This window comes from Carlito syrichta, unplaced genomic scaffold (genome assembly GCF_000164805.1).
Source record: "Carlito syrichta isolate Samal-C Ts95f unplaced genomic scaffold, Tarsius_syrichta-2.0.1 Scaffold302526, whole genome shotgun sequence".
Lineage (NCBI taxonomy): Eukaryota > Metazoa > Chordata > Mammalia > Primates > Tarsiidae > Carlito > Carlito syrichta.
The window spans coordinates 166682-189450 of record NW_007246622.1 but is presented as its reverse complement, the minus strand read 5'-3'; the positions used below and the strand labels follow the sequence as shown (position 1 = coordinate 189450).

At 43.1% G+C, this 22769-nt stretch overlaps 1 protein-coding gene across 1 annotated transcript in view; it reads left to right on the top strand.

The window, feature by feature from the left end:
• The window catches only part of LOC103259122 (protein eyes shut homolog), a 284238-nt gene that overhangs the window by 201288 nt on the left and 60181 nt on the right, over nucleotides 1-22769 (top strand). The window contains exons 5-7 of the mRNA XM_008056788.2: nucleotides 4726-4892; nucleotides 5665-5809; nucleotides 14348-14543. Coding sequence (XP_008054979.2) covers nucleotides 4726-4892; nucleotides 5665-5809; nucleotides 14348-14543 — 508 coding nt within the window. The remainder of the gene's footprint in view (nucleotides 1-4725; nucleotides 4893-5664; nucleotides 5810-14347; nucleotides 14544-22769) is intronic.

The window sequence follows — 22769 nt, the reverse complement described above, 5'->3', positions numbered from 1 at the left end:
AGGTCCTGCCATGGTGACAGGGAAGGGAAAAGAAATATGCATTTACTGAGCCCCTACTTTGTCGAAGTCAGCGCTGTGCTGACTTATATCTCCTTCAACCTTAGAAAAATCTTAAGGATATTATGCACCTCCGTATTCCTCAGAGAGAAGCACCCAGAAGGTGGTGCTGATGGTGGGAGAGGGACTGCCACATGGCTCTGGATTCAGACTGTCTCAGGTGCAGGCCCCCACACCTTGAAGCCTTGGTATAGAGGCGCATGTTTGCTGCAGTCCCGCCCTACACACCCCCAGATGGGTGTCTCATCCTGGCAGGCTTCAATATCTCCTCCACCTGTAAGGCAACCTCACCCACTTGGGTCTATCTTGTTTTCTTTCCTCTCTTCTTTCCTGGTTTTCTTAGTGAGGTCGCCAAAGGGGGGATGGCTACATAATGGGGGTTGGGGCATTGCAAAACGAAAATGCGCAATCTTTAGTTCAAAAACAGGGAAATGCCATCACAGATAATAAAATAGAAAGCATTTTTCCATCTTTGGTGATCTCTCAACTGTTTATGGTGTCCTTTATTAGCTATTTATGTCACTTTAAGATAAGAAAAATTAAAATATGAGTTAGTATTGTGAGTTTTACCATTCACTTTTATCTTGTGCAATGCCAGCTTAAAATGCAATTAGAAAAGTATTTAACTCACATGTGGATTCACCAAAATCACACAACTGGTATTTCAAAGCCCGTGCATGCATATGTATTTTGTTTGTTTGTTTGTTTGTTTGTTTGTTTGAGTAAGAGTCTCACTCTGTCACCCAGGCTGGAGTGCAGTAACATGCTCACAGCCACTGTCGACCTTGACCTGCTGGGCTCAGGAGATCCTTCCTCCTCAGCCTTCCAAGTAGTTGGAACCACAGGAATGCGCCACCATGCCTGGTTGATTTTTTTTTATTTATTGTAGAAACAAGGGCTTGCCATGTTGCTCAGGCCAGTCTCGAATTCCTGAACTCAGGCAATCCTCTCGCCTCAGCCTCCCAGAGTGCTAGGATTACAGGCATGAGCCACTGTGCCCGGCCACATATGTACTTCTTAATGCAACACTGGAGACGCTGCACAAATTAAGTGAACTGTGTTTATTTCACTTGGTGTGCATGCATTCTGTCAAAGGTCTCTACCGTTGGCTGCTGATGAGTAAGGAAGAGCCAAGAAGAAAAGAAACAAGAGGTTTCCCTCTCTCCCTCTTTCCTACTCTGTCCTCATTTTCCATGAAACTGATTTGCTAACACAGGAGGTACAGAAGAAAGGGAGACACAAAAAAGTCCCTTGATGACCCATAATTCCTGGACCACCACTCCCTTCCTTCTGTATATGAAGCAAGTTTGAGCCCAAGTGGAAGGTCCAGCCTCTTGGGGTTGTCATGCCCCCAGCCTCCCACCAGCCCTAGTTAAACAACTTATGCAAAACCTTGCTCTCCTTTTTTTGATCACTGAACTCCCAGGATTATGGGAACTCTGTTCCCCTGCGCTTCCCAAACCCGACGTTTGAAACAGCAAATACGCCTGAAGTGTGTGCGTGTCTCCTGTCTTCCCATTCATATTTGTCCCACGGACATCACTTTCAACAAAGATAAATATATGAAGAATGTCAAAACAGGGACAGCAGAGCATCAAGCCAAGCAGCAGAGTCTCTTGGAGTGTGAAGCTCCCGTGGCAATCCTGTTGGCATGACATGCCAGTCGGGCCTTGTTCAGAAACAGCTGGGGAACCTGCCCGGAAACAGTTTCAGGATCGAGCTTCAAAGATGCTCGTGCAGGGTGCGGTGGCTCACACCTGTAATCTCAGTCCTTTGGGAGGCCAAGAAGGGAGGATTGCTTGGGATTCGGAGTTCAAGACCACCCTTGACCACATAGCGAAACGTCATCCCCACAAAAAAAAAATCAAAAAATTAGTCAGGCATAGTGGCACACTCCAAGTACTTGGGAAGCTGAGACTAGAGGATCACTTGAGCCCAGGAGTTCGAAAGCAGCCTGCACAACATAGCCAGAACTCATCTCCACACAAAAAAAATCAAAAAGGTAGCCAGGCATGGTGGTGCATGTCTATAGTCCCAACTACTCTGGAGGCTGAGGTGGAAGGATTGCCTGAGCCCAGGAGGCCGGAGGCACAGTGAACCACGATCCTGCCACTGCATTCCAGCCTGGGTAACAAAGTGATACCCTGACTCAAAAAAAAATCCTCATCTCATGCTGGTGGCATAAGATGGTTCACGAATCTATATTTTTGACACTCCCTGAATGATTGAAATAACCTTCCAGGTTTGGAAAACACCACCCTAGAGCAATTCCAAGTCCCTGAAATACTGTTCACTGTCCAGGCCCTGGGCCTGGTAGTCCAGTGCTCTTCTTTCACTGGTCGACTTGGGGAAAACCCAGTGAAGAAGGAACAAGGGGGAAAAGGAAGGCAACCTGCGGGCCCACGGCAGTGAGCTGGCTGCTGTCATCATCTTGGTGACTGAGGGGCTCCTGGTTCCCCTGTGCCTGTGCTCTGGGACCCATCTGAAGCAGGGGAGTCTCCAAGCTGAAGTTGTCGACTTTCCCCAGATGGCTCCAGTCCCAGGCCCCTCACCCTGTGGCTGACTCTGGACTGCCTGAGGCTGCAAGCCAGTTCTGCAGTATCAGCCCAACTCCTTCCTCGTCATCCACATTGGTCTGTCCTTTCAAATCACACAGAAATCACAACCTCCCCCCCTTTTTTTCTGTCCCCGCTGTCACTATCTTGATTTATTTGAACCTCAATCTTTCCTCTTCTGAGCCCCTTGAATGCCCTTCAGTGAGGCTCCTCGTCGGCCTCCAAATTCTATCCTCCTCATGACTATGAGATTCTTCTAGCACCCGGATTTCATACAGTCCTCTCATTCGAAACCCTCTCACAGTTCCTGGGAGTGCTGGTTAATTATTTAAATCGTCATTGTGGCGCACTAGGCCCTTGATGAGACAGCCCTTTCTGCTTTTCTGCTTCCTTTCCTGCCACAGACACCACGTGTCAGGTAGGCCCGGCCGGTAGTTCTTTGGGTGGCCACTTCCTTCTCTGCCCCTTGCAGCTGCTACAGTGTTACTCCCTCTGCTTTAAACAGTGCTCTTCCGGCCCTCCCCTCTTGGCTCTGTCCAACGTTCTTGCCTGCCATTTTCTGGGTTGGCTCAGAAACCAACTCAAAAGTCACTTCCTTTTACCTTTTCTCACCCTCCTCCTCATCCCATCTGCTTTATTTCTTTTTTAAATTCAAGGAGTACCTCTGTGGGTTTATTACATGGGTGTATTGCGTGATGGTGAGGTTGGGGCTTCTACTGAGCCCAGCACTCAAATGGCGAATGATAGGTGGTCTTTCAACCCCTGCCCCCTCCCTCATCCCCCCTCTAGGAGTCCCCAGTGTCTGTTGTTCCCATCTTATATGCCCATGTGTAGTGTTTAGGTCCTACTTTATAAATGAGAACATGCAGTTCATGGGGACTTGCTCCCAGTTCCCGACGTACTTGGTCAATGGTAGGTCGCGCAATGCAGTTGCTCCCAACCGTGGCTGCAGATAAGACTCACCCCAGAGAGGTTTCAGAAGTAGCCCAGCTCAGAGCCTGTGTTCACGCATCTCTAAATCATTTTTCTGTCTGCCACCTTAGGAAGACCTCCTCCCTCAGCACTATCTGAAAGCCCATTCCTGCAGGCCTTTCTCTCTGTTACCCTGATGGAACACACAATAGAGCCAAGTCAGCTGACAAAGCCTCACCCTTACACGTGCAGAAGGAGAAGCTGTGCATATTCACATATTGCATCCATGTAATAATACATTTCATCCATGTCCAAGGACTCACCCCTGCTTTTCCCATACGACCAGACCTCTAGAGGGGGTCCTTATATTCTTCATGTTAGCAAGAGTCTTTGCCTCAGTTTCCTGTCTGCCAACTTCATATTGAGGTCTTCTTTTACTGCACCCACAAGCACACGTTTCAGAAATTGGGCTGCGTATTTGGGTCCCTTTCTCCTGTGAATGGACAAGAGCTCTACACCCACTGATCATCCCAGAACTTCCTAATCCCGCCATGCCTACTGCCAGGACTTTCCCCTACTGACGAACACTGGGTCTCTCCCCAACATTCCCCTTTCCCATGGTCCTCCACAAGCTGTCCCTGGGTCTCTGGGTCCTGGAACACAGATGACCTGAACTAATAGGAGGAGAGAGAATAGGGAACACAGAAACAAACCACCTGTAACTAGTTATGGGGCACAGTTAAGAGCTTTTGCAGTAGAACAACGATAACATACTCTGAGTAATCATAGGAATAAATTGTCTTATACTCTTCTCATATCACAAATGAAACTTCAGAGCTGATGCGAGGTCATCTCAGCCTTTTGAGTCTGGGCAACTAGCAGAGCTGTTCTTCTCCATTGTAAAATTTTCCTTGTTATAAAGGCACACTGAATTTCACACAGTCAAAAGAAGATTTTAATCCCGTTCAACTCTTTAGTTGGTCGTTGATCATTCCCTGGGTTGGCAGAACCCTCGTAGAGTCAAAGAAATAAACTTATAGTTCCCAGACCAGTTCTAAGGGTGGGAATAGTGACAGCCACTTGCACACATGCATGAGTTCCAACAAGAGGTTACATGTCTACACCAATCCATGCAGAATGAGCCAGCCAGTCAAACGCACCTGGATGGACTCCTGAGTTCCCATGTGTCTTCTCATTCCAGGTTTGGATGGTGATGACTTCCTGGCAGTGGGTCTGCTCACCGGCAGGGTAGTCTACACATATAACCTGGGATCTGGTGTAGCGAGAATCAGGAGTGAGCCCCTTGACCTGAGCCTTGGAATCCACACCGTCCGTCTGGGAAGATCCTTCCGAGAGGGCTGGCTAAAGGTAAATTCACCCCTTCATCAGACCCACCAAGCACTGGAAGGTTGTTAGATCATGCTAAGGCACTGAGGCAAACAGGCCACATTGGCAAAGTCCACAGACTGTCACACCAGATAGGGGACTAGAGGGGTGATCCTAACTAAGTAGGGTGAGAATAAGCAAGGATGAGAGAGGGAGTTCAGGAAACTCTTCCTAGAAAAGGTGTTGCCTGAGCACACATTTAAATAGGAGTTAGAAAAAAGATCAGTGGCCAGTGTGAGGTCAGTGAAGAGGTCAGTGTGGTTTTCAGGTGGGGAACTGGGGAACAAGGAATGTGGCTAGAAGTAGACAAGGTCTGCATTGTCAAAGGGCTTACATGTCATGGTACAAAGACTAGATTTTTATCCAAAGAGCTACAGAGCACCCTAAAAAGGGAGGTTGGGTACCATGTTAATTTCTATGTTTTGATAAATGGTTCTGGTGGTACTGTGAATGAATAAGAAAGAGGGCCCAGCAGAAGGGAGGGAGCCAGCAGGAAGTCAACTCAATCTTGGAAGACCTGTGATTTTTATTGAAATGCAAAGTCATGACTGCTGTATTAATATATCCATGGTAACAGACACCAGCAGAGAAGCAGAGAATCGAATGAAATCGTGTTTTTTATTTCTTCAAAATTCAGGTCTTTGTAAAATGTTCATGCCAAGTTAATGGGAAACAACAAAAGAGTATCTTAACAGTTAACTCTAGGGAATTAATGCCTTTTTAAATAGAATTTAAATATTTTTTCCTTTTGAAGGTAGATGATCATAAAAATAAATCCGTCATCGGCCCGGGAAGACTGGTTGGTCTCAATGTCTTCAGTGAGTTTTACGTAGGTGGCTACAGTGAATACACTCCAGGTCTCTTACCAAATGGAGCCAATTTTAAAAATGGTTTTCAAGGTAAGGCATGGACAGTTTTTAGACTATCCCTATCTATTTCAAATGTTGAGAACAGCAAAACTTTTAAAGAATATTCATCTAGTTCTCAAGCCAGCTATGTAAATTTCTTTTTAATCAGACTTGAACCAAGTTTGATTTTTTAAAAAAGCATTCATTCATTCATCACTGATACTTTACTACATATGTACTCAGTGTTTAGGTTATTTCAAGGAACAAAACAAAGATTTCAGCATTTGTTCTAGATGGAGAGAGAAACAAACGATAGACCCTAAATATAATAAATAATTAAGTTTTATAGTGGTATATTGTGATCAGTTCAATGGGGGGAAAAAGGAGATGAAGAACGTGACTTGAGAGAAACAGCAGTGTAGTTAATTTATTTTTTATTTTTTTGAGTCGGTGTCTCACTCTGTCACCCAGATTTGAGTGAGTGCAGTGGTGTGATTACAACTCACCACAGCCCTGGCCTCCCGGGTTCAGGTAATCCTTCTACCTCAGCTTCCTGAGAAGCTGAGACTACAGCTGTGCGCCACCATTCCCATCTAATTTCTTACACTCTCGGGGGATATGAGGTCTCACTATGTTGCCCAGGATGGTCTTGAGCTCCTAAGCTCAAGTAATCATCCTGCCTTGGCTTCCCGAAGTGCTAGTATTATAGGCATGAGCCACCATGCTCAGCCAGGAGATTTTTTTTTTATGGGGCACTTTCTAATATAGGGTGAGCACAGTAGATGTCATGAAGCCACAATAAAAATGGAAACTTTTTGTGTCCTCATGTAGGATGATTATTTTGAAAAACTGAAACCCCATCTAACTTTGGAATGTACTTTACACAAAAGTCAGTCAACTGCAGTCAACCATCCATACCACCAAGGTATGGCCCGAGAGGACACAGCAAGCCATGAAGATTAAGGGGAAACTTGTGCTTGGGCCAAAAATCATATCACTATAGTCCATCTTCCTATGTTCAAAAAAGGAACAGAGGCCCAGATCTTTTCTATAAAGTTGATTCATATGTGGTAGAGTTATAAAATAGACAAGCTTTGGATTGCTATTATCACTCATTTGGTGACAATAAGCTTTTTGATGGATCCCAGTCCCAGTGTATTTGATAAGAGGACCACTCATAAGTATCCTCAGCCACTCACCCAGGTCCTGTCTACGATCCATCAGAAGCCATGAGCCAGCGACCAGGACTCCTAAGAGACAAGGGCTGCCACCAGGTACCATCTCAGGCACTGAAGTTCTCCACCCATGTGGCAGCATACCTTCCCTGACCTTGACTGACTTCTGCCTAAACACAAATGCAGGAGGCTATGTACTTGAAACATATGAAAGTAACACAGAAAATTCAGCAAAACACAAGGTTGGTTTCTAATAAAATTACATTATTTTGCCAAGGCTCTCAAAGAATCTTTTTCCTTGAATATGTAATCAGTGCTGATTCTCAGAAGGCTGTCTCCGAGAATAGTCTAAAGCATATTATGGCACTCAAGGCAGTAGAGAGCTCCACATTTCTCTCACAGCAAGAGATTGTCTGGAAAGGATTGTAAGAGCATAACAAATCAATGAGTTTCTAACAAGATTATATTCAAGGAAAGGGTTGGGTAAACTTGTGAATGCGAAAGAAGAGTATCTTCCACTCAGTGAAGCAGAGACACGGTAGGGGTGTGGAGCAAAACCTGTGGTCATGTATGCACAGACACAACCTTCCATCACTACTTTGGGTTGGAGAATTGCTACATGTAACAGGCTAGGACAGCATTGAGGACAAGAGTGTGGGAGGCTGAGGCAGGAAGATTGCTTGAGTTCAGGAATTCAAGGCCAGCCTAGACAATAGAACAAGATCTTGTCTCTACAAAAATAAAAAAAATTAGCCAGGCATGGTGGTGCACACCTGTAGTCCCAGCTATTCGAGAGGCTGAGGTGGAAGGATCACCTGGGCCCAGGAGGTCAAGACTGCGGTGAGCCATGATCATGCCGCTGCACTCCAGCCTGGGGAACAGAGCGAGACCCCAACTCAGAAATAAAAAGGACAAGAGTGTGTACTTAATCATCAGGATACATGCCCATGCCCAGCCACCTACAAGCTCCACAACCTGGCCAGTCATCTAACTTCCTGTGCCTTCTCTGTAAAATGGGGTAATAACAGCACTTCTGGTGTTGTGTCGCTCTGAGACTGAGTTCGTGGAAGGAGAACACAGTGAGTCCTGGCTAGGAGCAAGCCCTGTGTGTCCGCAGTGGTGACAGGGCCAGGTGAGACATACCTGTGTCAGAGGCTGACTCTAATCCCTCTGCATCACAAACGGGACCTCCGAGCCAGGCCCTGGAATCAGCTGGTCTTCATATGTAGACATCGCCACCCGGCAGCTAGGTAACTTCTAGCCTGTCACTTAAACTCCGAGTCTCCATTTTCTCCTCTGTGAAATCAAAATACCTGCCCTCTAGGGATTTTGTGAGTTAATCAACTAAGTAAAACAAATTATGTTCAGTGCTCAGCCCAGAAATCAGCACACAACAAGGGCTCAGTAACTGTTCACTGTTATCACTCCGCCATGCTGTCATGGGATTCAGCATTTGCACTTTTATTGAAGTCCGGTGCTTCCTGGTTTCCTTCTATGTTAATTTCTCTATTCTACTAGGAACTGTTCTCCACATCTTAATGATGAAAACCAAGACCTGTTGTCTTCTCCTTACATGTGGTGATGAGCCTGAGGCCAGCACATGCAGCACTGGCCCTTCCTCCAGCAGGAACGTTAAGAGGGCTGACCCTGGAAGCCTGTCACCTGCTGCGTGTCTTAGTTAGGATGGGGATTTTGTGGGGGTCTTCTTGGTGATTGCCACTTGATCCACAGTCTTATGGAAGACCCAGGACCTCAGGGCCTGCTCATTTTATCAATCTTCTCTTGGATCCTCTCTTGATATCTGCCTTCCCTCCATTGTAAACTAGCATTTACTCTTTATCACAAATCACAGACAATTATTGCCAACATACCCTAACAGCCAAATTCTAACTGCACTATAAACTTATAGTTCTCAAAGCTGATCCCTGCTAGTTCTAACTACCAGTTAACTTCTTGAAAATACAGATTTCTGGATCCTACTCCAGAACTATTTAATTGAAACCTCTACAGGGGGGTCTAAAAGTTTGCATTTTAACAAGAATCTTGGATTTGGAAGGCACTATATTAATTAATCATAACAAAGTAAATAGCATTTTCTGAAAGAGTTCAATAATTAGGGTAAGGCTATCACATTTGTCTTTAGAATGGCAATTAAATCACAGAATAAAAGATTATCTGACTTGGGCTTTCACATTTCTATGAACATTCTTGATAAATAACTTTGATCCAAAGTTCTCCATCTAAAATACAAATCCTTACTGCTGATAAAGCCTATTTTTTTTGTCCTGAAGATGATTTATAATGAACCATTGTTTTATGATTTATAATGAATCATTGTTTTTCTATAACCATTAATGTTTGTAAAGAAATTGAGGTTAGCCAGCTTCAGCAGTCTACATATGCCAAGCCAACAGTGGCTTTCCGTTTTACCTGTCCCAGTAAGAGCAGTTCTCCTCTCCTCTGCCTCCAAAGTCTATTACAAATCTACAGAGTTCTCAGCCGTAGATTCATGGACAGTCGTCTTAGAATGAATGACTACACAAGGAAGGAAGGAAAGAAGAAAAGAAAATATGAAGGAAGGGGAAGGAAGGAGGGGAAGAAACAAGCAAAACTGATGAGGTCACGCATGAAAATAAGCTGTCCTTTCACAAAAGCCCTGGCCCACAGACAAACTTGCGGCACAGGTAATTTCCTCAAGGCAGCTGTAAATACAGAACGACTGGAGTCAAACATCTCATCCCCACCCCAAATGCTTTTTCTCCATACACTTTTTTCCTTATTTACTTTGCTATTGCTACCAGTCTCTTCAATACTTATTAGAATTTTGGGGGCAATCGTTCTCAAAATGTGGTCCCTGAGTCAGCAACATCAGCATTACTGGGAAGTTTATTAGAGATGCAGAGTCTTACTGAACCAAACATTCAGGGGATATGTATTTGAATGAGTCCTTCAGGGGATTCTGATGCAGCAAAAGTCTGAGAACTGTGGTCTCACTGTCCTGTTTGACTCCTCACCCCTCCTCAGTTACTGATGTGTCAGAACACCGTTGCCACATGGCGACATCATACTACTTTCAAAAACTCAATAAACGCCCCATCAATTCTAGAATAATCAGTGAATTTTTTACTTGGCATTTCAAAGCCCATATAGTTTTTCTACACTTACCTTGCCTCCACAAATGTTTTATTCCATCAGAACCTATCTGTATTAGTCAGGGTCTCCAGAAAAACAGAACCAACAGGATGTGCATAAAGAGAGAAAGAAAGGGATTTATTATAAGGAATTGGTTCACATGATTACGGAGGCCAAGGAGTCCCAAGATCTGCAGTCAGAAACTTGGAAACCCAGAAGAACTGATATAGCTCAGCCTGAGTCCAAAGCCCTGAGAACCAGGAGGGCCAATGGTATGAGTTCCAGTCTGAAAGACATCAGGCTCAAAATTCAGGAAGAACCAATGCTCGAGTCCAAGTATGAAGGTCAGAAAAGACCAATGTCTCAGCTCAAGCAATCAGGCAGGAGGAGTTCCCTCTTAATCAGCTTTTTTGTTCTATTCAGGTCTTCAGTTGATTGGATGAGGCCCACTCACATTACAGAGGAAAATCTGTTTCTCTTAGCCTATTAGTTCAAGTGTTAGTCTCATCCAGAAACACACACATACCAAAAAGTGTTTGGCCAAATGTCTGGGCACCCTGTGGCCCAATCAAGTTGCCATAAGATTAACTATCACTACATCAAACCACTGCCTCCTTGTATGTTATTTTCCCTGCCTTTGAGCCCTTGCTCAAATAAATTAGCATCCTTCACCTTTTCAAATGTGATTTGCCTGAAAGACCAGCTCAAATTCCATCTCCTCAATGACAGCCCACTCTTGGAGCCCTCAATGTGAGGGCTCTTTCTGAAGCTTCTGGAGCTTCAAGTCCTTTCTCACTTAGCATCTCACTACATAATTACCCATGTAGAGTATATATGTCTTAACTTTCTAATAATTTAATAAGCTTCTGGAGAACAGGAGCTATAGTTTTGACTTACAACAGATATCCACAGTACCTGGAATGATGCTTTCACATAACACTTGCTTGGGGCAGAAGTTGTTATTATCAGATTCTTTCCCAGATCCCCTTGCAGGTTTGCATGACTGTGTACCTGAGTTCTGGCCAACGAGATGTCAGCAGGTATAATATTGCTTCTAGTAGGCCTTGCCTATGAAACCTGCACAGCCCTGTACCCTCTTTGCCAACACATCCAATGCCAACCCTGGCCACCCTTTGGACTTTACATGAATGAAAAATAAATTTCTAGTATTACAACAGCTAGTGCTCATTGATACAAGGGTTATTAAATATCTACTTCTCAAGTGAATAGAGTGGCCATGAGATAGATTCAGATTCTTTAACAAGATGTTATTTCAATCTAAAAAATAGCTAACAATGTCAATGCATTTAGTTTCTGGCTAGTTCAATCTTTTTCTCTCTCCTTTTTTTTTAATTGTATGGAATTTTTCAAACAAGATCCCATATGGGGAAAAGTAATGAGTTTACTGCAGTAATTTTAAAACCCTCTACAGTCAAAAAAAAAAATGCTGTTGCTTATTTGATACCTAGTCAGTCTTACTTTTCAATATACATATGACTCATGGTTCCATTTCGAGTGCAGGATATACACATTATGTGACAATGTCTGTTTTGTGGTACTACACTAAGCAGAATATGTTTTATCTGCTATATTAATAAAAATTAAAATAAAATTATATAATATATATTCCACAAATATCTACCTCTGTAATATTCAAATTGCTTTTAAAAGGTATGATATGTTGACTCACATGAAGCATCTCTCTGTAAAATAAACATATTTAGCTTTTTTTGTTAAGTTATGGTCTCACTCTGCCATCCAGGCTTGAGTGCAGGTGCACCACCATGGCTTACCACAGCCTCAAACTCCTAAGCTTAGATAATCCTCCCCCATAGCCTCCTGACTAGGTAGGACTACAGACATGTACTACCATGCCCAGCTAATTTCTTTATTTTTGGTAGAGGCAAGGTCTTGCTATGTTGCCCAGGCTGGTCTCAAACTCTTGTGCTCAAATAATCCTCCCTCCCTGGCCTCCCAAAGTGTTGGGATTATAAGCATGAGCCATCACGCTCAGCCCACATTTGGCTATTTTTATTAGCTAAATGTTTCTCTAAATATAGCATTGCCACATTTTTAGCCAAAAACATATTTTAGCAGTTCTTCATAACAAAAGCACTTTATTTGTACAAAAGAGAAATGGTTTTAAATGAACACTCCCAGACATTAATATATGTTACACTCATTTAACAAAGTATTTGTAGTGTATGATTATACAAATTACAAAAATGTAGTGCTAGCATCCCATAATTTTTGCTAAAAAGAAATCTCCAGTTTTATAAAGGAAATAGAGATTTCTGAAATAGTGTGTTAGAGGGTAGGATGGTGGCACGGAACCCAAGATCTAATACAGTATCCAAGATCTAATTTACAGGCATTGTACTAGGCAGTATATGTGTATTATTTTATTTACTCTTCCTAACCCATGGAGTAGCTATTTTTGTGCCCATTTTAAAGGTAACCAGGTTGGCCCTTGGTTAGATTTGGATCATCTAGCTGTTACATGGCAGATGTATTTGAATGCAGACCCACCTGGCTCTGTCCCCTCCTTATAGGTCTGCTCTCTTCAAAGTGCCCTTCTGTGTGCAAAAGTCAAGGGAAACTGCCTTTTTAGTTGAGCTACTTGGTCACTCATTCTAAAGCAGATAGGCATTCATTCACTTTTTCAGTCACTATGATACTTGAGTATTTGTGCATGTGTATAATAGTAAATAGTAGGACTCAGGCAAAGAGCAAAGATTACACGTAAGGAAATATAATCACTGTTTTCTGATAGTGAGGAACTATCATTGCATGCTGAGGACAGTACTTGTTGGTGCAAACACCAGTGAAAAATACATTGGAAAGAAAATTCTCAGCATTACAGAACTGAACCCACTTTTTTTTTTTCCACCATGAGGAATTATTACATGTTTTTAGGTTTTGAAAATGTTCTGGTAATAAAATCCAATCAAGCCCTTCCTTTATCATTTTGATGACTTTATTTATGGCTGATGTTCCTATTTGTTTGGAATAACTTTGTGAACAAATTCTAGGTAACTGCTGAGGAAGGTGAACAAAATTACAATGCATTTCAGGATCCCAAACACCTTCATTTCAACTTCCTCATTGAACTTCCCTTTCTGTTTATATTTATCTAACCTTGGGGTAGAAAAGTCCTTTCTAAGGATATGTGCAAACGCAAAGTCGCTGAAGGAAGAAAAGTACATAAAAAGCAACTGAAAGGAAAAATTACAAATGACCAGAACATTTATTAAAAGATTTTTGAATCACAACTTAAAAAAAAAAAAGCAAAAGAGCCTTTCACCAGTTATCTCAGGTAAAAATGAAATGGAATGATGATCTGCTGCATGCTGATTCCTCAACAAGGAGGTAGCCCAGTCTGCTGGGCCCAGTTGTGCAAAACATCTATGGGAGCTACTTGGGCACGTTTCAAAGCATCTATATCCTTTGCCTTAGTAATTCTGCTTCTAGAAATCTGTACTAAGAAAATAATTAGAAAATGCACAAAGACAGTCATGATAGCATTATTTCTTTTCTTTTTTTTTTTTTTTTTTTGAGTTGGAGTCTCACTCTGTCGCCCAGACTGGAGTGCAGTGGCTGCTCCCGGCCACCGCAGCCTCGACCTGCTGGGCTCCGGCGATCCTTCTGCCTCAGCCTTCCGAGTAGCCGGAATTACAGGCATGCGCTACCACGCCCGGCTGATTTTTTGATTTATTGTAGAGATGAGGTCTCGCTGCCCAGGCGGGTCTCGAACCCGTGGGCTCAGGCAATCCACTCACCTCAGCCTCCCAAAGGCACGGGATTACAGGCTGAGCCACCGAGCCCGGCATATAGCATTATTTCTAATACCAAAAAGTACAAATGAGTCAGTTGTCCCATAACTAAAGATTTAATAAATATATCACGAAATAAGAGACTAGCATGCCCACACTCAAAAACAGTTAATGCTACAAACAATGGTTAATGGTATTTATGATATCCAACTATTTTTTATAATATTTTATGTAAATTACTCCAGGATTCCATTTTTGTTTTAAAAGAAAATACAACCAAGCATAGAAAAAAAATACCGTACACACACACAAAGGCAGGTCAAACGTTAATGGTTGTCTTCTATGATGCGATATTACGGATGATTGTTTTCTTTTTCTCTCTGTGACATTCTGTGTTTTTGTATTTACTCAATATTTACACTCATTACTCTATTTTGAAAAGCTGTAACTTTAAAAAGAAAAAATAAGTGTCCTCTCTTTTGATCTGCTGCTTCTGTGTGCTCACCCAGACTGCCCCTGCCTTTCTTCGGGTTGCATTTTCACGGTCCAAGCGCGCACAGAGAAGGACGGCCGCTTCCGAGGCCTGGGGAACCCTGAGGGCCACCCGAGCTCCGGGCGCAGCGTGGGCCAGTGCGGCGCGACTCCCTGCGGGGTGGTGGAGTGCCACAACGGGGGCACGTGCGCGGACGGCGGCTCCACCGTGTAGTGAGTATGGCGTTGCAGGACGGGGTCGGGCGCTTCCTTCCAGAAGAGTAGCCCACTTGCTGCCACTGCACTGTCACCGGTACTGCGCGGCCAGGGGTACTCCACTCTCACGGGTACTCTGCTCTCACGAGCACTCTACTCTCCCGAGTACTCTACCCTCACTGGTCCTCTATTCTCATGGGTATTCCATTCTCACTGGTACTCTCCAGTCTCACTAGTACTCCACTCTCAGTGGTATTCTCCACTCTCAATGGTACTCTCCACTCTCACTGGTCCTCTTCACTCTGAGGGTACTCCACTCTCAGTGGTACCCTCCACACTGGATAGTATTCCAATCTCACTTGTACTCTGCTCTCACTGATACTTTACTCTCAACGGTACTCTCCCCTGTCACTGGTTCTCACTCTCAATGGTCTTCTCCACTCTGAATGGTACTCTCAACTCTCACTGGTACTCTACGCTCACAGGTATTCTACCCTCAATGGTACTCTCCCCTCTTAGTAGTACTCCACTCTTAATGGTAGTCTCCATTTTCAATGGTACTCCACTCTCAGTGGTACTTTCCCCTGTCACAGGTACTTCCCTCTCAATGGTACTCTCCACTCTCACCGGTACTCTGTTTCCAGTGCTACTCCATGTACACAAAGTAGGAATAGAAACCCATTCTCATATTTTAAATGTTCTTGTATAGACTTGCCAGAGATGGGAGTACAAGTGAAGGCAACTGGAATAGGGGCAGCATGGAATTTATATCATCTTCTCAATTTTGTTAAACACAGAACGTGAATCACTTCATCTCATTCCAGGTGCCATGGAAAATCTAGCTTAAAGTCATAGGATGGAGAGCATGGACAGAAATGCTAACCACACAAAGGCCTAGGTTTTGGGATTTGCTTTCATATGTGGTTTGAGTTACTGTGGTAAGGGCCTTCTCTAGGTGGGCAATAGAAAAACAGCACAGCTTGGCTTTTGAACTAGTGTAGTATGAAACCAAACGTGGACCCGTTGAATAAGAAGGAAAGAAGAAAGGAAAAGTCCATCATAGTAATAACTCCTTTCATTAAGCATGTGCTCTGTGCAAAGTTGTGTATGAGGAGCTCTGGGAATAACCAAGGAAAAAGGACAAAAGCACTCTGTCTTTCCATTTCTTACACTCTCTCTCGTCACAAGTTTCCATGTCTCCTACCTGTACAAGACTAAAGGAGCGACTTGTCAACTGCTTCCCACAGGACACATCAGAAGGTCTGACGCACTCACCAGGAGCCCTGGCTCTCTGAAAGCAGCTAGGAAGTGGGGGCTGGAGCTCAGGGGTCGGAATCTCTCCGGCAGAGGGTGTAGCTTAACAGCCATGAGTGAATCCCTTACCTTCCCTGAACAATCCCACACCCCACTTCCTCTCTTTAGAAAATGGTCAAAAGCAAAGCTCAAACAGCTACTGATCACAGTAAAATTTTCAGAGAAAAAATAATGGGTAGTTTGACCAAGACCATGGAAGGACTAAGGGCAAACCTGAGACTTGGGATGCCACTATCAGAGAGCAGTTTTTGTTGGTATTAGTTTTACCATTGTGATTTCACCATAATTCCTCTATAATTTTTAATGAAGCCTCTAGTTTACTTTACAATGTATGCTACTTTAATGTGCCCAACAGCTAAGTTAAAGTAGAAGCACAAATTTACCTCAGTTTATTTAATGAGATGTGGTCATTTTTCAGATGCTTTTACTAGGTCTTTTTTTTTTAATTTTTAATGTGATAACAGACAAATTGATGGTGAAGAATGTAATAATAAACAGGGAACCTGGGAAATAACAGCAAGAAAGCACGTGGACCTGAAGGCAGGGATGGGAATCCACCCAACTCCTCATTACTCCATAGAACAAAGAGCATAACTGAATTTAAGAGCCACCTGACATTATCTTGGAATATATGGTGCCAAGTATAGATGGGTACTCAGAACCATGTGCAGATTATTTTGATTAATATAGAATTTTTCTTGAATTGTGATGATAAAATTAATACCGTACAATTTCACAGCACTTCATAAGTAAAGAAGCATTTCTTTACATATATTAGTTCCATTGTTCCTCATTAAAACCTTCTGAATTAGCTGGGCTCGGTGGCTCAGCCTGTAATCCTGCGCCTTTGGGAGGCTGAGGTGAGTGGATTGCCTGAGCCTGTGGGCTTGAGATTCGCTTGGGCAGTGAGACCTCATCTCTACAACAAATCAAAAAATCAGCCAAGTGTGGTAGCGCGTGCCTATAATTCCAGCTACTCGGAAGGCTGAGGCAGAAGGATCGCCAGAGCCCAGCAGGTCAAGGCTGCAGTGGCCAGGAGCGGCTACTGCACTCCAGTCTGGGCAACAGAGTGAGACTCCAACTCAAAAAAAAAAAACAAAAAAACCTTCTGAATTATACTCAGCCAGTATCCTAATATCCAGGCTAATAGGTGATAAAATAAGTCCCAGGGACAGTGAGTAAATCAAGAGCATGTGTGAGCACCTTGAGAGTAGCTTCCAGATCCAAGTCAGATCTTCCAGGTCCTGGGTCAAGATTCCTTCCAGAACCTACATAATAAGAAACGCATTTTTAGATAGCTAATAATTAAAATAAGATTTTAAAAAAGTGTTAAGTAGCTCTTTCACTACTAGTTGTAATCTGTTCATTTATTAACTTTAAAAAAACAATGTTGGGAGTTCCAGTAAGATGGCAACGGCACAGGTGGGACTGTGAGATTCTCTGAAAGTGAGTTCCCATAAAGACTCTTACTTTCCTTCCCCCACCACCCCGCCAACCACCAGCCACACCGGTCCGAGGCCTGGAGACCCTCGATCCCACACACAGCCAGCTACCACGGCCCTTCTGCCACTGCTGTTCTACCCCAGGTGGCCTTGGACCCGGCCAAGTGGAGCTCACAGCTCCCTCCCCGGCTACATCATCTCACCCGGCCTCAAGTCGCCCGCCACCGCCTGTGGTAGCCCACAGATACTGCCTTGTGGAGATCTGGGTTCCCTTGCTGGCTACACTGATCTGCCTGGCACTCAGCCACTGCCAGCTCCCTCCCTGGCTGGGTGCCCAGCCCAGTCTTGGGTCAGCAACCCCGGGGAGGCCCTCCATGCCTGCACCTCAGAACTACAGGCCCGATTCCCTCCTGGGGTGCCCCACCAGGTCCAAGGCCAACTCTGCCCATGTAGGCCCCCAGTGCCTGTGCCTCCGAGCTCTGTGCTGCCACTTGGGCTGAAGCACCCAACGCCATGGCCAGTGCTTGACCTTCGGAGTTCCAGGCCCCCTCCCTGGGTTCTGGGTCCCTGCCCAGCCCCATCTCAAGCTACCGTCACCCAGGGAGGCTCTAGGCACCCGACCCTCAGAGATACCAGCTCCATATCTGGCTGAAGTGCCCAGTGGGGGGCCCAAAGCCACTGCCACCACCCACCACCCACCTTATCCACAGACTGGACTAGTGGAGAGAAAGGACAAGTGGAGAGAAAGGATTGGTGAAAGAGGAGCCGCTCACTGCAGCCATTTTACTGGCAGAGATTTGCATTGCCCTGCCCATCTATGAGCAGCCTCCACCTTGGTTTCTAAGGTAACCTTGCCAAACAGGAGACAAAAGGCCCTCCCCTATGCTGAATCAGACTGTCCTGTGGCAGACCTCTCAGGCAGCAAGCCAAGGGAACCAACCCAACCTATGAGTAAGTCTATCTGCCTGCAAAGGGGAGAGGCTAGAGAGCAGAGCTGAAGAGACTTTAGACACTCAGGAAAGACTCCAGAGCTAGTCTGGTTTCTTATTTTGATATTTTATTTTATTGTTTTTACTGTTTATTTTGCTCACTTTTGTTTGCTTTTTGAGTTAGACTACTTGTTTGTGTTGGGGAAAAGCACATCAAAAGGCATGAATTTACTGGACTGTCTTTGTGTGATTACCAGTATGCTTTAGGGAATCTTGTTTGTTTGTTTATTTTTTATACTTTTCTGGCCTTGTGTCTCTTTTCATTCACTAGTTAGTATGTATATCTGTTTTCCCTCTTACTCTTCTCTCTCTCCAACTTCCTTTTGACCACCCCCCTTCTCCTATTATTTTCCTTTTTCTTACCTCCTTTGGTTCCAGGGAGCAAACCTAAATCCCACTGCATGGATAGATTGCAAGGCAGTGGGAAGTGGGTTCCAGTGTGCCCATACACCTGTTGGTGGATACTGGGAGCTGCAGATAGATTCTGAATCACAGCTTCCCCCTAATTAAATCTCAAAACTGCAAAAAGTACAGCCCCAACTTACAGTATAGCCTCAAAAGTGAACAAAGTCAGGGGACACTCATAAGGAAGAACAGGAGATAGAACAAAAAGAAGTAAAAGCAACCCCACATTCCCTGAAAAACAGAATTAAAGAAGGGGAGGGAAAGGGGAGAGAAAAATCTACACAAAAGAAGAAAAACCAAAAGAAAGATATGGGTCTCTCACAGACACCTGGGAGGTCAGACACTGAGAAAACTGACTTCAGAATGCAAACAATGAAGAGCCCCCAGAATGACTGGTCTCAAACTAAAAACCCAGATATCAAGACATTAATGGAGAGATTAAAAAGAATTGAAGAGAGGCAAGAGGAAACTAGGAAGGAGTGGATAATTGAGATAACAGTAGTAAAGAATACTGTGAATGAAATAAATAACAAACTGATAAGCATGGAAAGCAGAATTAGCCAAGCAGAAGAAAGAATCTCAGAGCTCGAAGACCAAAACACAGAACTAACCCAAACTGTCAAAAACATAGAAAAGAACCTTAAAAAGACAGAACAAAATCTTCAAGAAATGAATGATTACTTCAAGAGAAAAAAATCTAAGAGTAATTGGCCTTCCTGAGGCAGAGAGAGAAACAGAGGCCACACTGGAACAAACATTTCATAAAATCATTCAAGAAAATTTCCCTCATCTCATCAGTGATGAAAAAATTCAAACACAAGAGATTCAGAGAACCCATGCAAGACAACATATGAGAAGACCAACCCCCAGACACATAATAATTCGCCTAAACAAAGTAGGTATAAAAGAAAAAATTCTAAAGGCAGCAAGAGAAAAAGGTCAGATTACCTACCATGGAAGACCAATTAGAATAGCAGCAGATATATCTACAGAAAACCTTCAGGCTAGGAGAGTTTGGAGCCCTATCTTCAAAGTTCTAAAATATAAGCAATTTCAACCAAGAGTAACCTACCCAGCCAAGCTAAGCTTCATCAGTGAGGGAGAATTAAAATCTTTCCCAGGTATCCAATCCCTAAGAACTTATGCTGTTACCAGACCACCTCTACAAGAAACACTTAAGAAAGTATTAAACACAGAAGCAAAGGAAAAAAGAACAATGTTATTCACAAGAGTACAGGAAAAAGATTAAAAACACACACAAACCAACCCCAAAACCAAAACAACAAACAAACAGGAACAACAACAACAACTCTATGAGAACCTTATGATAGGGATCAACTCTCACATTTCAATAATCAGCCTGAATGTGAATGGACTAAATGCACCACTGAAAAGACATAGAATGGCAAAATGGATAAAATATCACCAGGCAACAATATATTGCCTTCAAGAGACTCATCTCACTAGAAAGGACACTCACAGACTCAAAGGATGGGAAACAAATTTTCAGGCAAATGGAACAAAAAAGAAAGAAGCAGTCGCGATCTTAATCTCAGACAAAATACCCTTTAAGCTATCAAAAATTTTAAAAGCTACAGAAGGCCACTACATAATAATAAAAGGTTCTATCCATCAACAAGAAATATCTATCCCAAACATATATGCACCCAACATAGGAGTGCCAACTTTCATAAAGCAGCTTCTAAGTAAACTCAAAAAAAAATATTGACTCTAACACTATCATAGCTGGGGACTTTAATACCCCACTCATAACCCTAGACAGATAGACAGATCATCAGGACAAAAAATCAGCAATGATATCCAGAACCTCAATGTGACTCTTGACCAAATGGACTAAACTGACACCTACAGAACACTCCATTCAATGACCACAGAATATACATTCTACCCATCACCGCATTGAACATACTCTAAGATCGACCACATACTTGGTCATAAATCAAGCATAAATAAATTCCAAAAGATTGAAATTTTGCCATGCACCTTCTCGGACCACAGTGGAATAAAAATTAACATCAACACCAACAAGGTTTCCCCCAAACCCACAAAGACATGGACACCAAATAGCATGATGCTAAACAACTCCTGGGTCAATGATGAAATCAAAACAGAGATTAAAAGATACCTGGAAACAAATGAAAATGAAGAAACATCTTACCAAAATCTCTGAATGCCATGAAAGCTGTAGTAAGAGGGGAATGCATATCTCTACAAATGCACATGAAGAAAATGAAAGGATCACAAATTAACAGCCTAACAAGTCACCTAAGAAAGGTAGAAAAGCAAGACCACCATAACCCTAACTTCAGCAGAAGAATCCAGATCACCAAAATAAAAGCTCAAATCTGGGACATAGAAGACAAAAAGATAATACAAAAAATCAATGAAACAAAAAGCTGGTTCTTAGAAAGGATAAATAAGATCGATGGTCCCCTAGCTAGACTGACTAAGAAAAAAAGAGAAAAAGCTCAAATAAACATAATCAGAAAAACAAAAGATGAAGTCACATCTGACCTTGAAGAAATACAAAAGATTATTAGAGACTACTATGTACACTTGTATAGAAACAAACTTGAAAACCTTAAGGAAATGGAGGACTTTCTGACATCCCACAACCTGCCAAGGTTGAAACAAGAAGAAATTGAGACCCTAAATAGACCAATAACAATCAAGGAAATTGACTATGTAATAAGAAAACTACCTACAAAAAAAAGCCCTGGATCGGATGCCTTTCCAGCAGAATTCTTTTTTTTTTTTTTTGAGTTGGAGTCTCACTCTGTTGCCCAGACTGGAGTGTAGTGGCTGCTCCCAGCCACCGCAGCCTCGGCCTACTGGGCTCCGGCGATCCTTCCACCTCAGCCTTCCGAGTAGCCAGAATTACAGGCATGCACTACCACTTTTGATTTATTGTAGAGATGAGGTCTCATTGCCCAGGCGGGTCTCAAACCCGCAGGTTCAGGTAATCCACTCACCTCAGCCTCCCAAAGTTGCGGGATTATAGGCTGAGCCACCGAACCTGGCTCCAGCAGAATTCTATAAGACATTTAAGGAGAAGATGATACCAATCCTACTGAAAGCATTCCAGGTGATTGAGAAAAGGCATACATGGAACATACCTCAACATAGTAAAAGCCATCTATGAGAAACCCACAGCCAGCATACTCCTAAACGGACAAAAATTGGAACCATTTCCCCTGAAAACGGGAACAAGACAAGGATGCCCACTCTCTCCCCTCCTATTCAATATAGGATTGGAAGTTCTGGCTAAAGCAATCAGAAAAGAGAAGGTGATCGGGGTATCCAAATAAGAAAAGAGGAAATCAAGCTATCTCTCTTTGCAGATGACATGATTGTGTACCTTGCAAACCCAAGAGAATCTGTCAAAAGCCTCCCTGCACTGATAAAGACTTTGGCAAACTCTCAGGGTATAAAATAAATGTGCAAAAGACAATCGCATTTCTTTATACCAATAATAAACAAACAGAAACCCCAAAAAAACACACAATCCCATTCACAATAGCCACCAAAAAAAGGAAATACCTTGGCATCTTCCTAACCAGAGATGTGAAAGACCTTTACAATGAACACTACAAAATACTGCTCAAAGAAATAGAAAATGACACAAACAAGTGGAAAAATATCCCATGATAATGGATTGAAATAATCAACATTGTGAAGATGTCCATCCTACCTAAGGCAATCTACAGATTTAATGCAATACCCATCAAATTACCAGCAACATTCTTCTCAGATCTAGAAAAAAACAATACAGGAATTCATATAGAAACACAAATGGCCAAGAATAGCCAGAACAATCCTCAGCAAAAAAAACAAAGCAGGAGGTATCACAATACCAGACTTTAAACTTTACATAAAGCTACAATAATCAAAACAGCTTGGTATTGGTACCAGTGGAATAGAATGAGATTCCAGAGGCAAAACCCCAATTTTTCAACCAACTCATCTTCAACAATGTCTCCACCACCTACCACTGGGGAGAGGAGAACCTATTCAGTAAATGGTGCTGGGAAAACTGCCTGACCACATGCAGAAGATTGAAACAGGACCCTTTC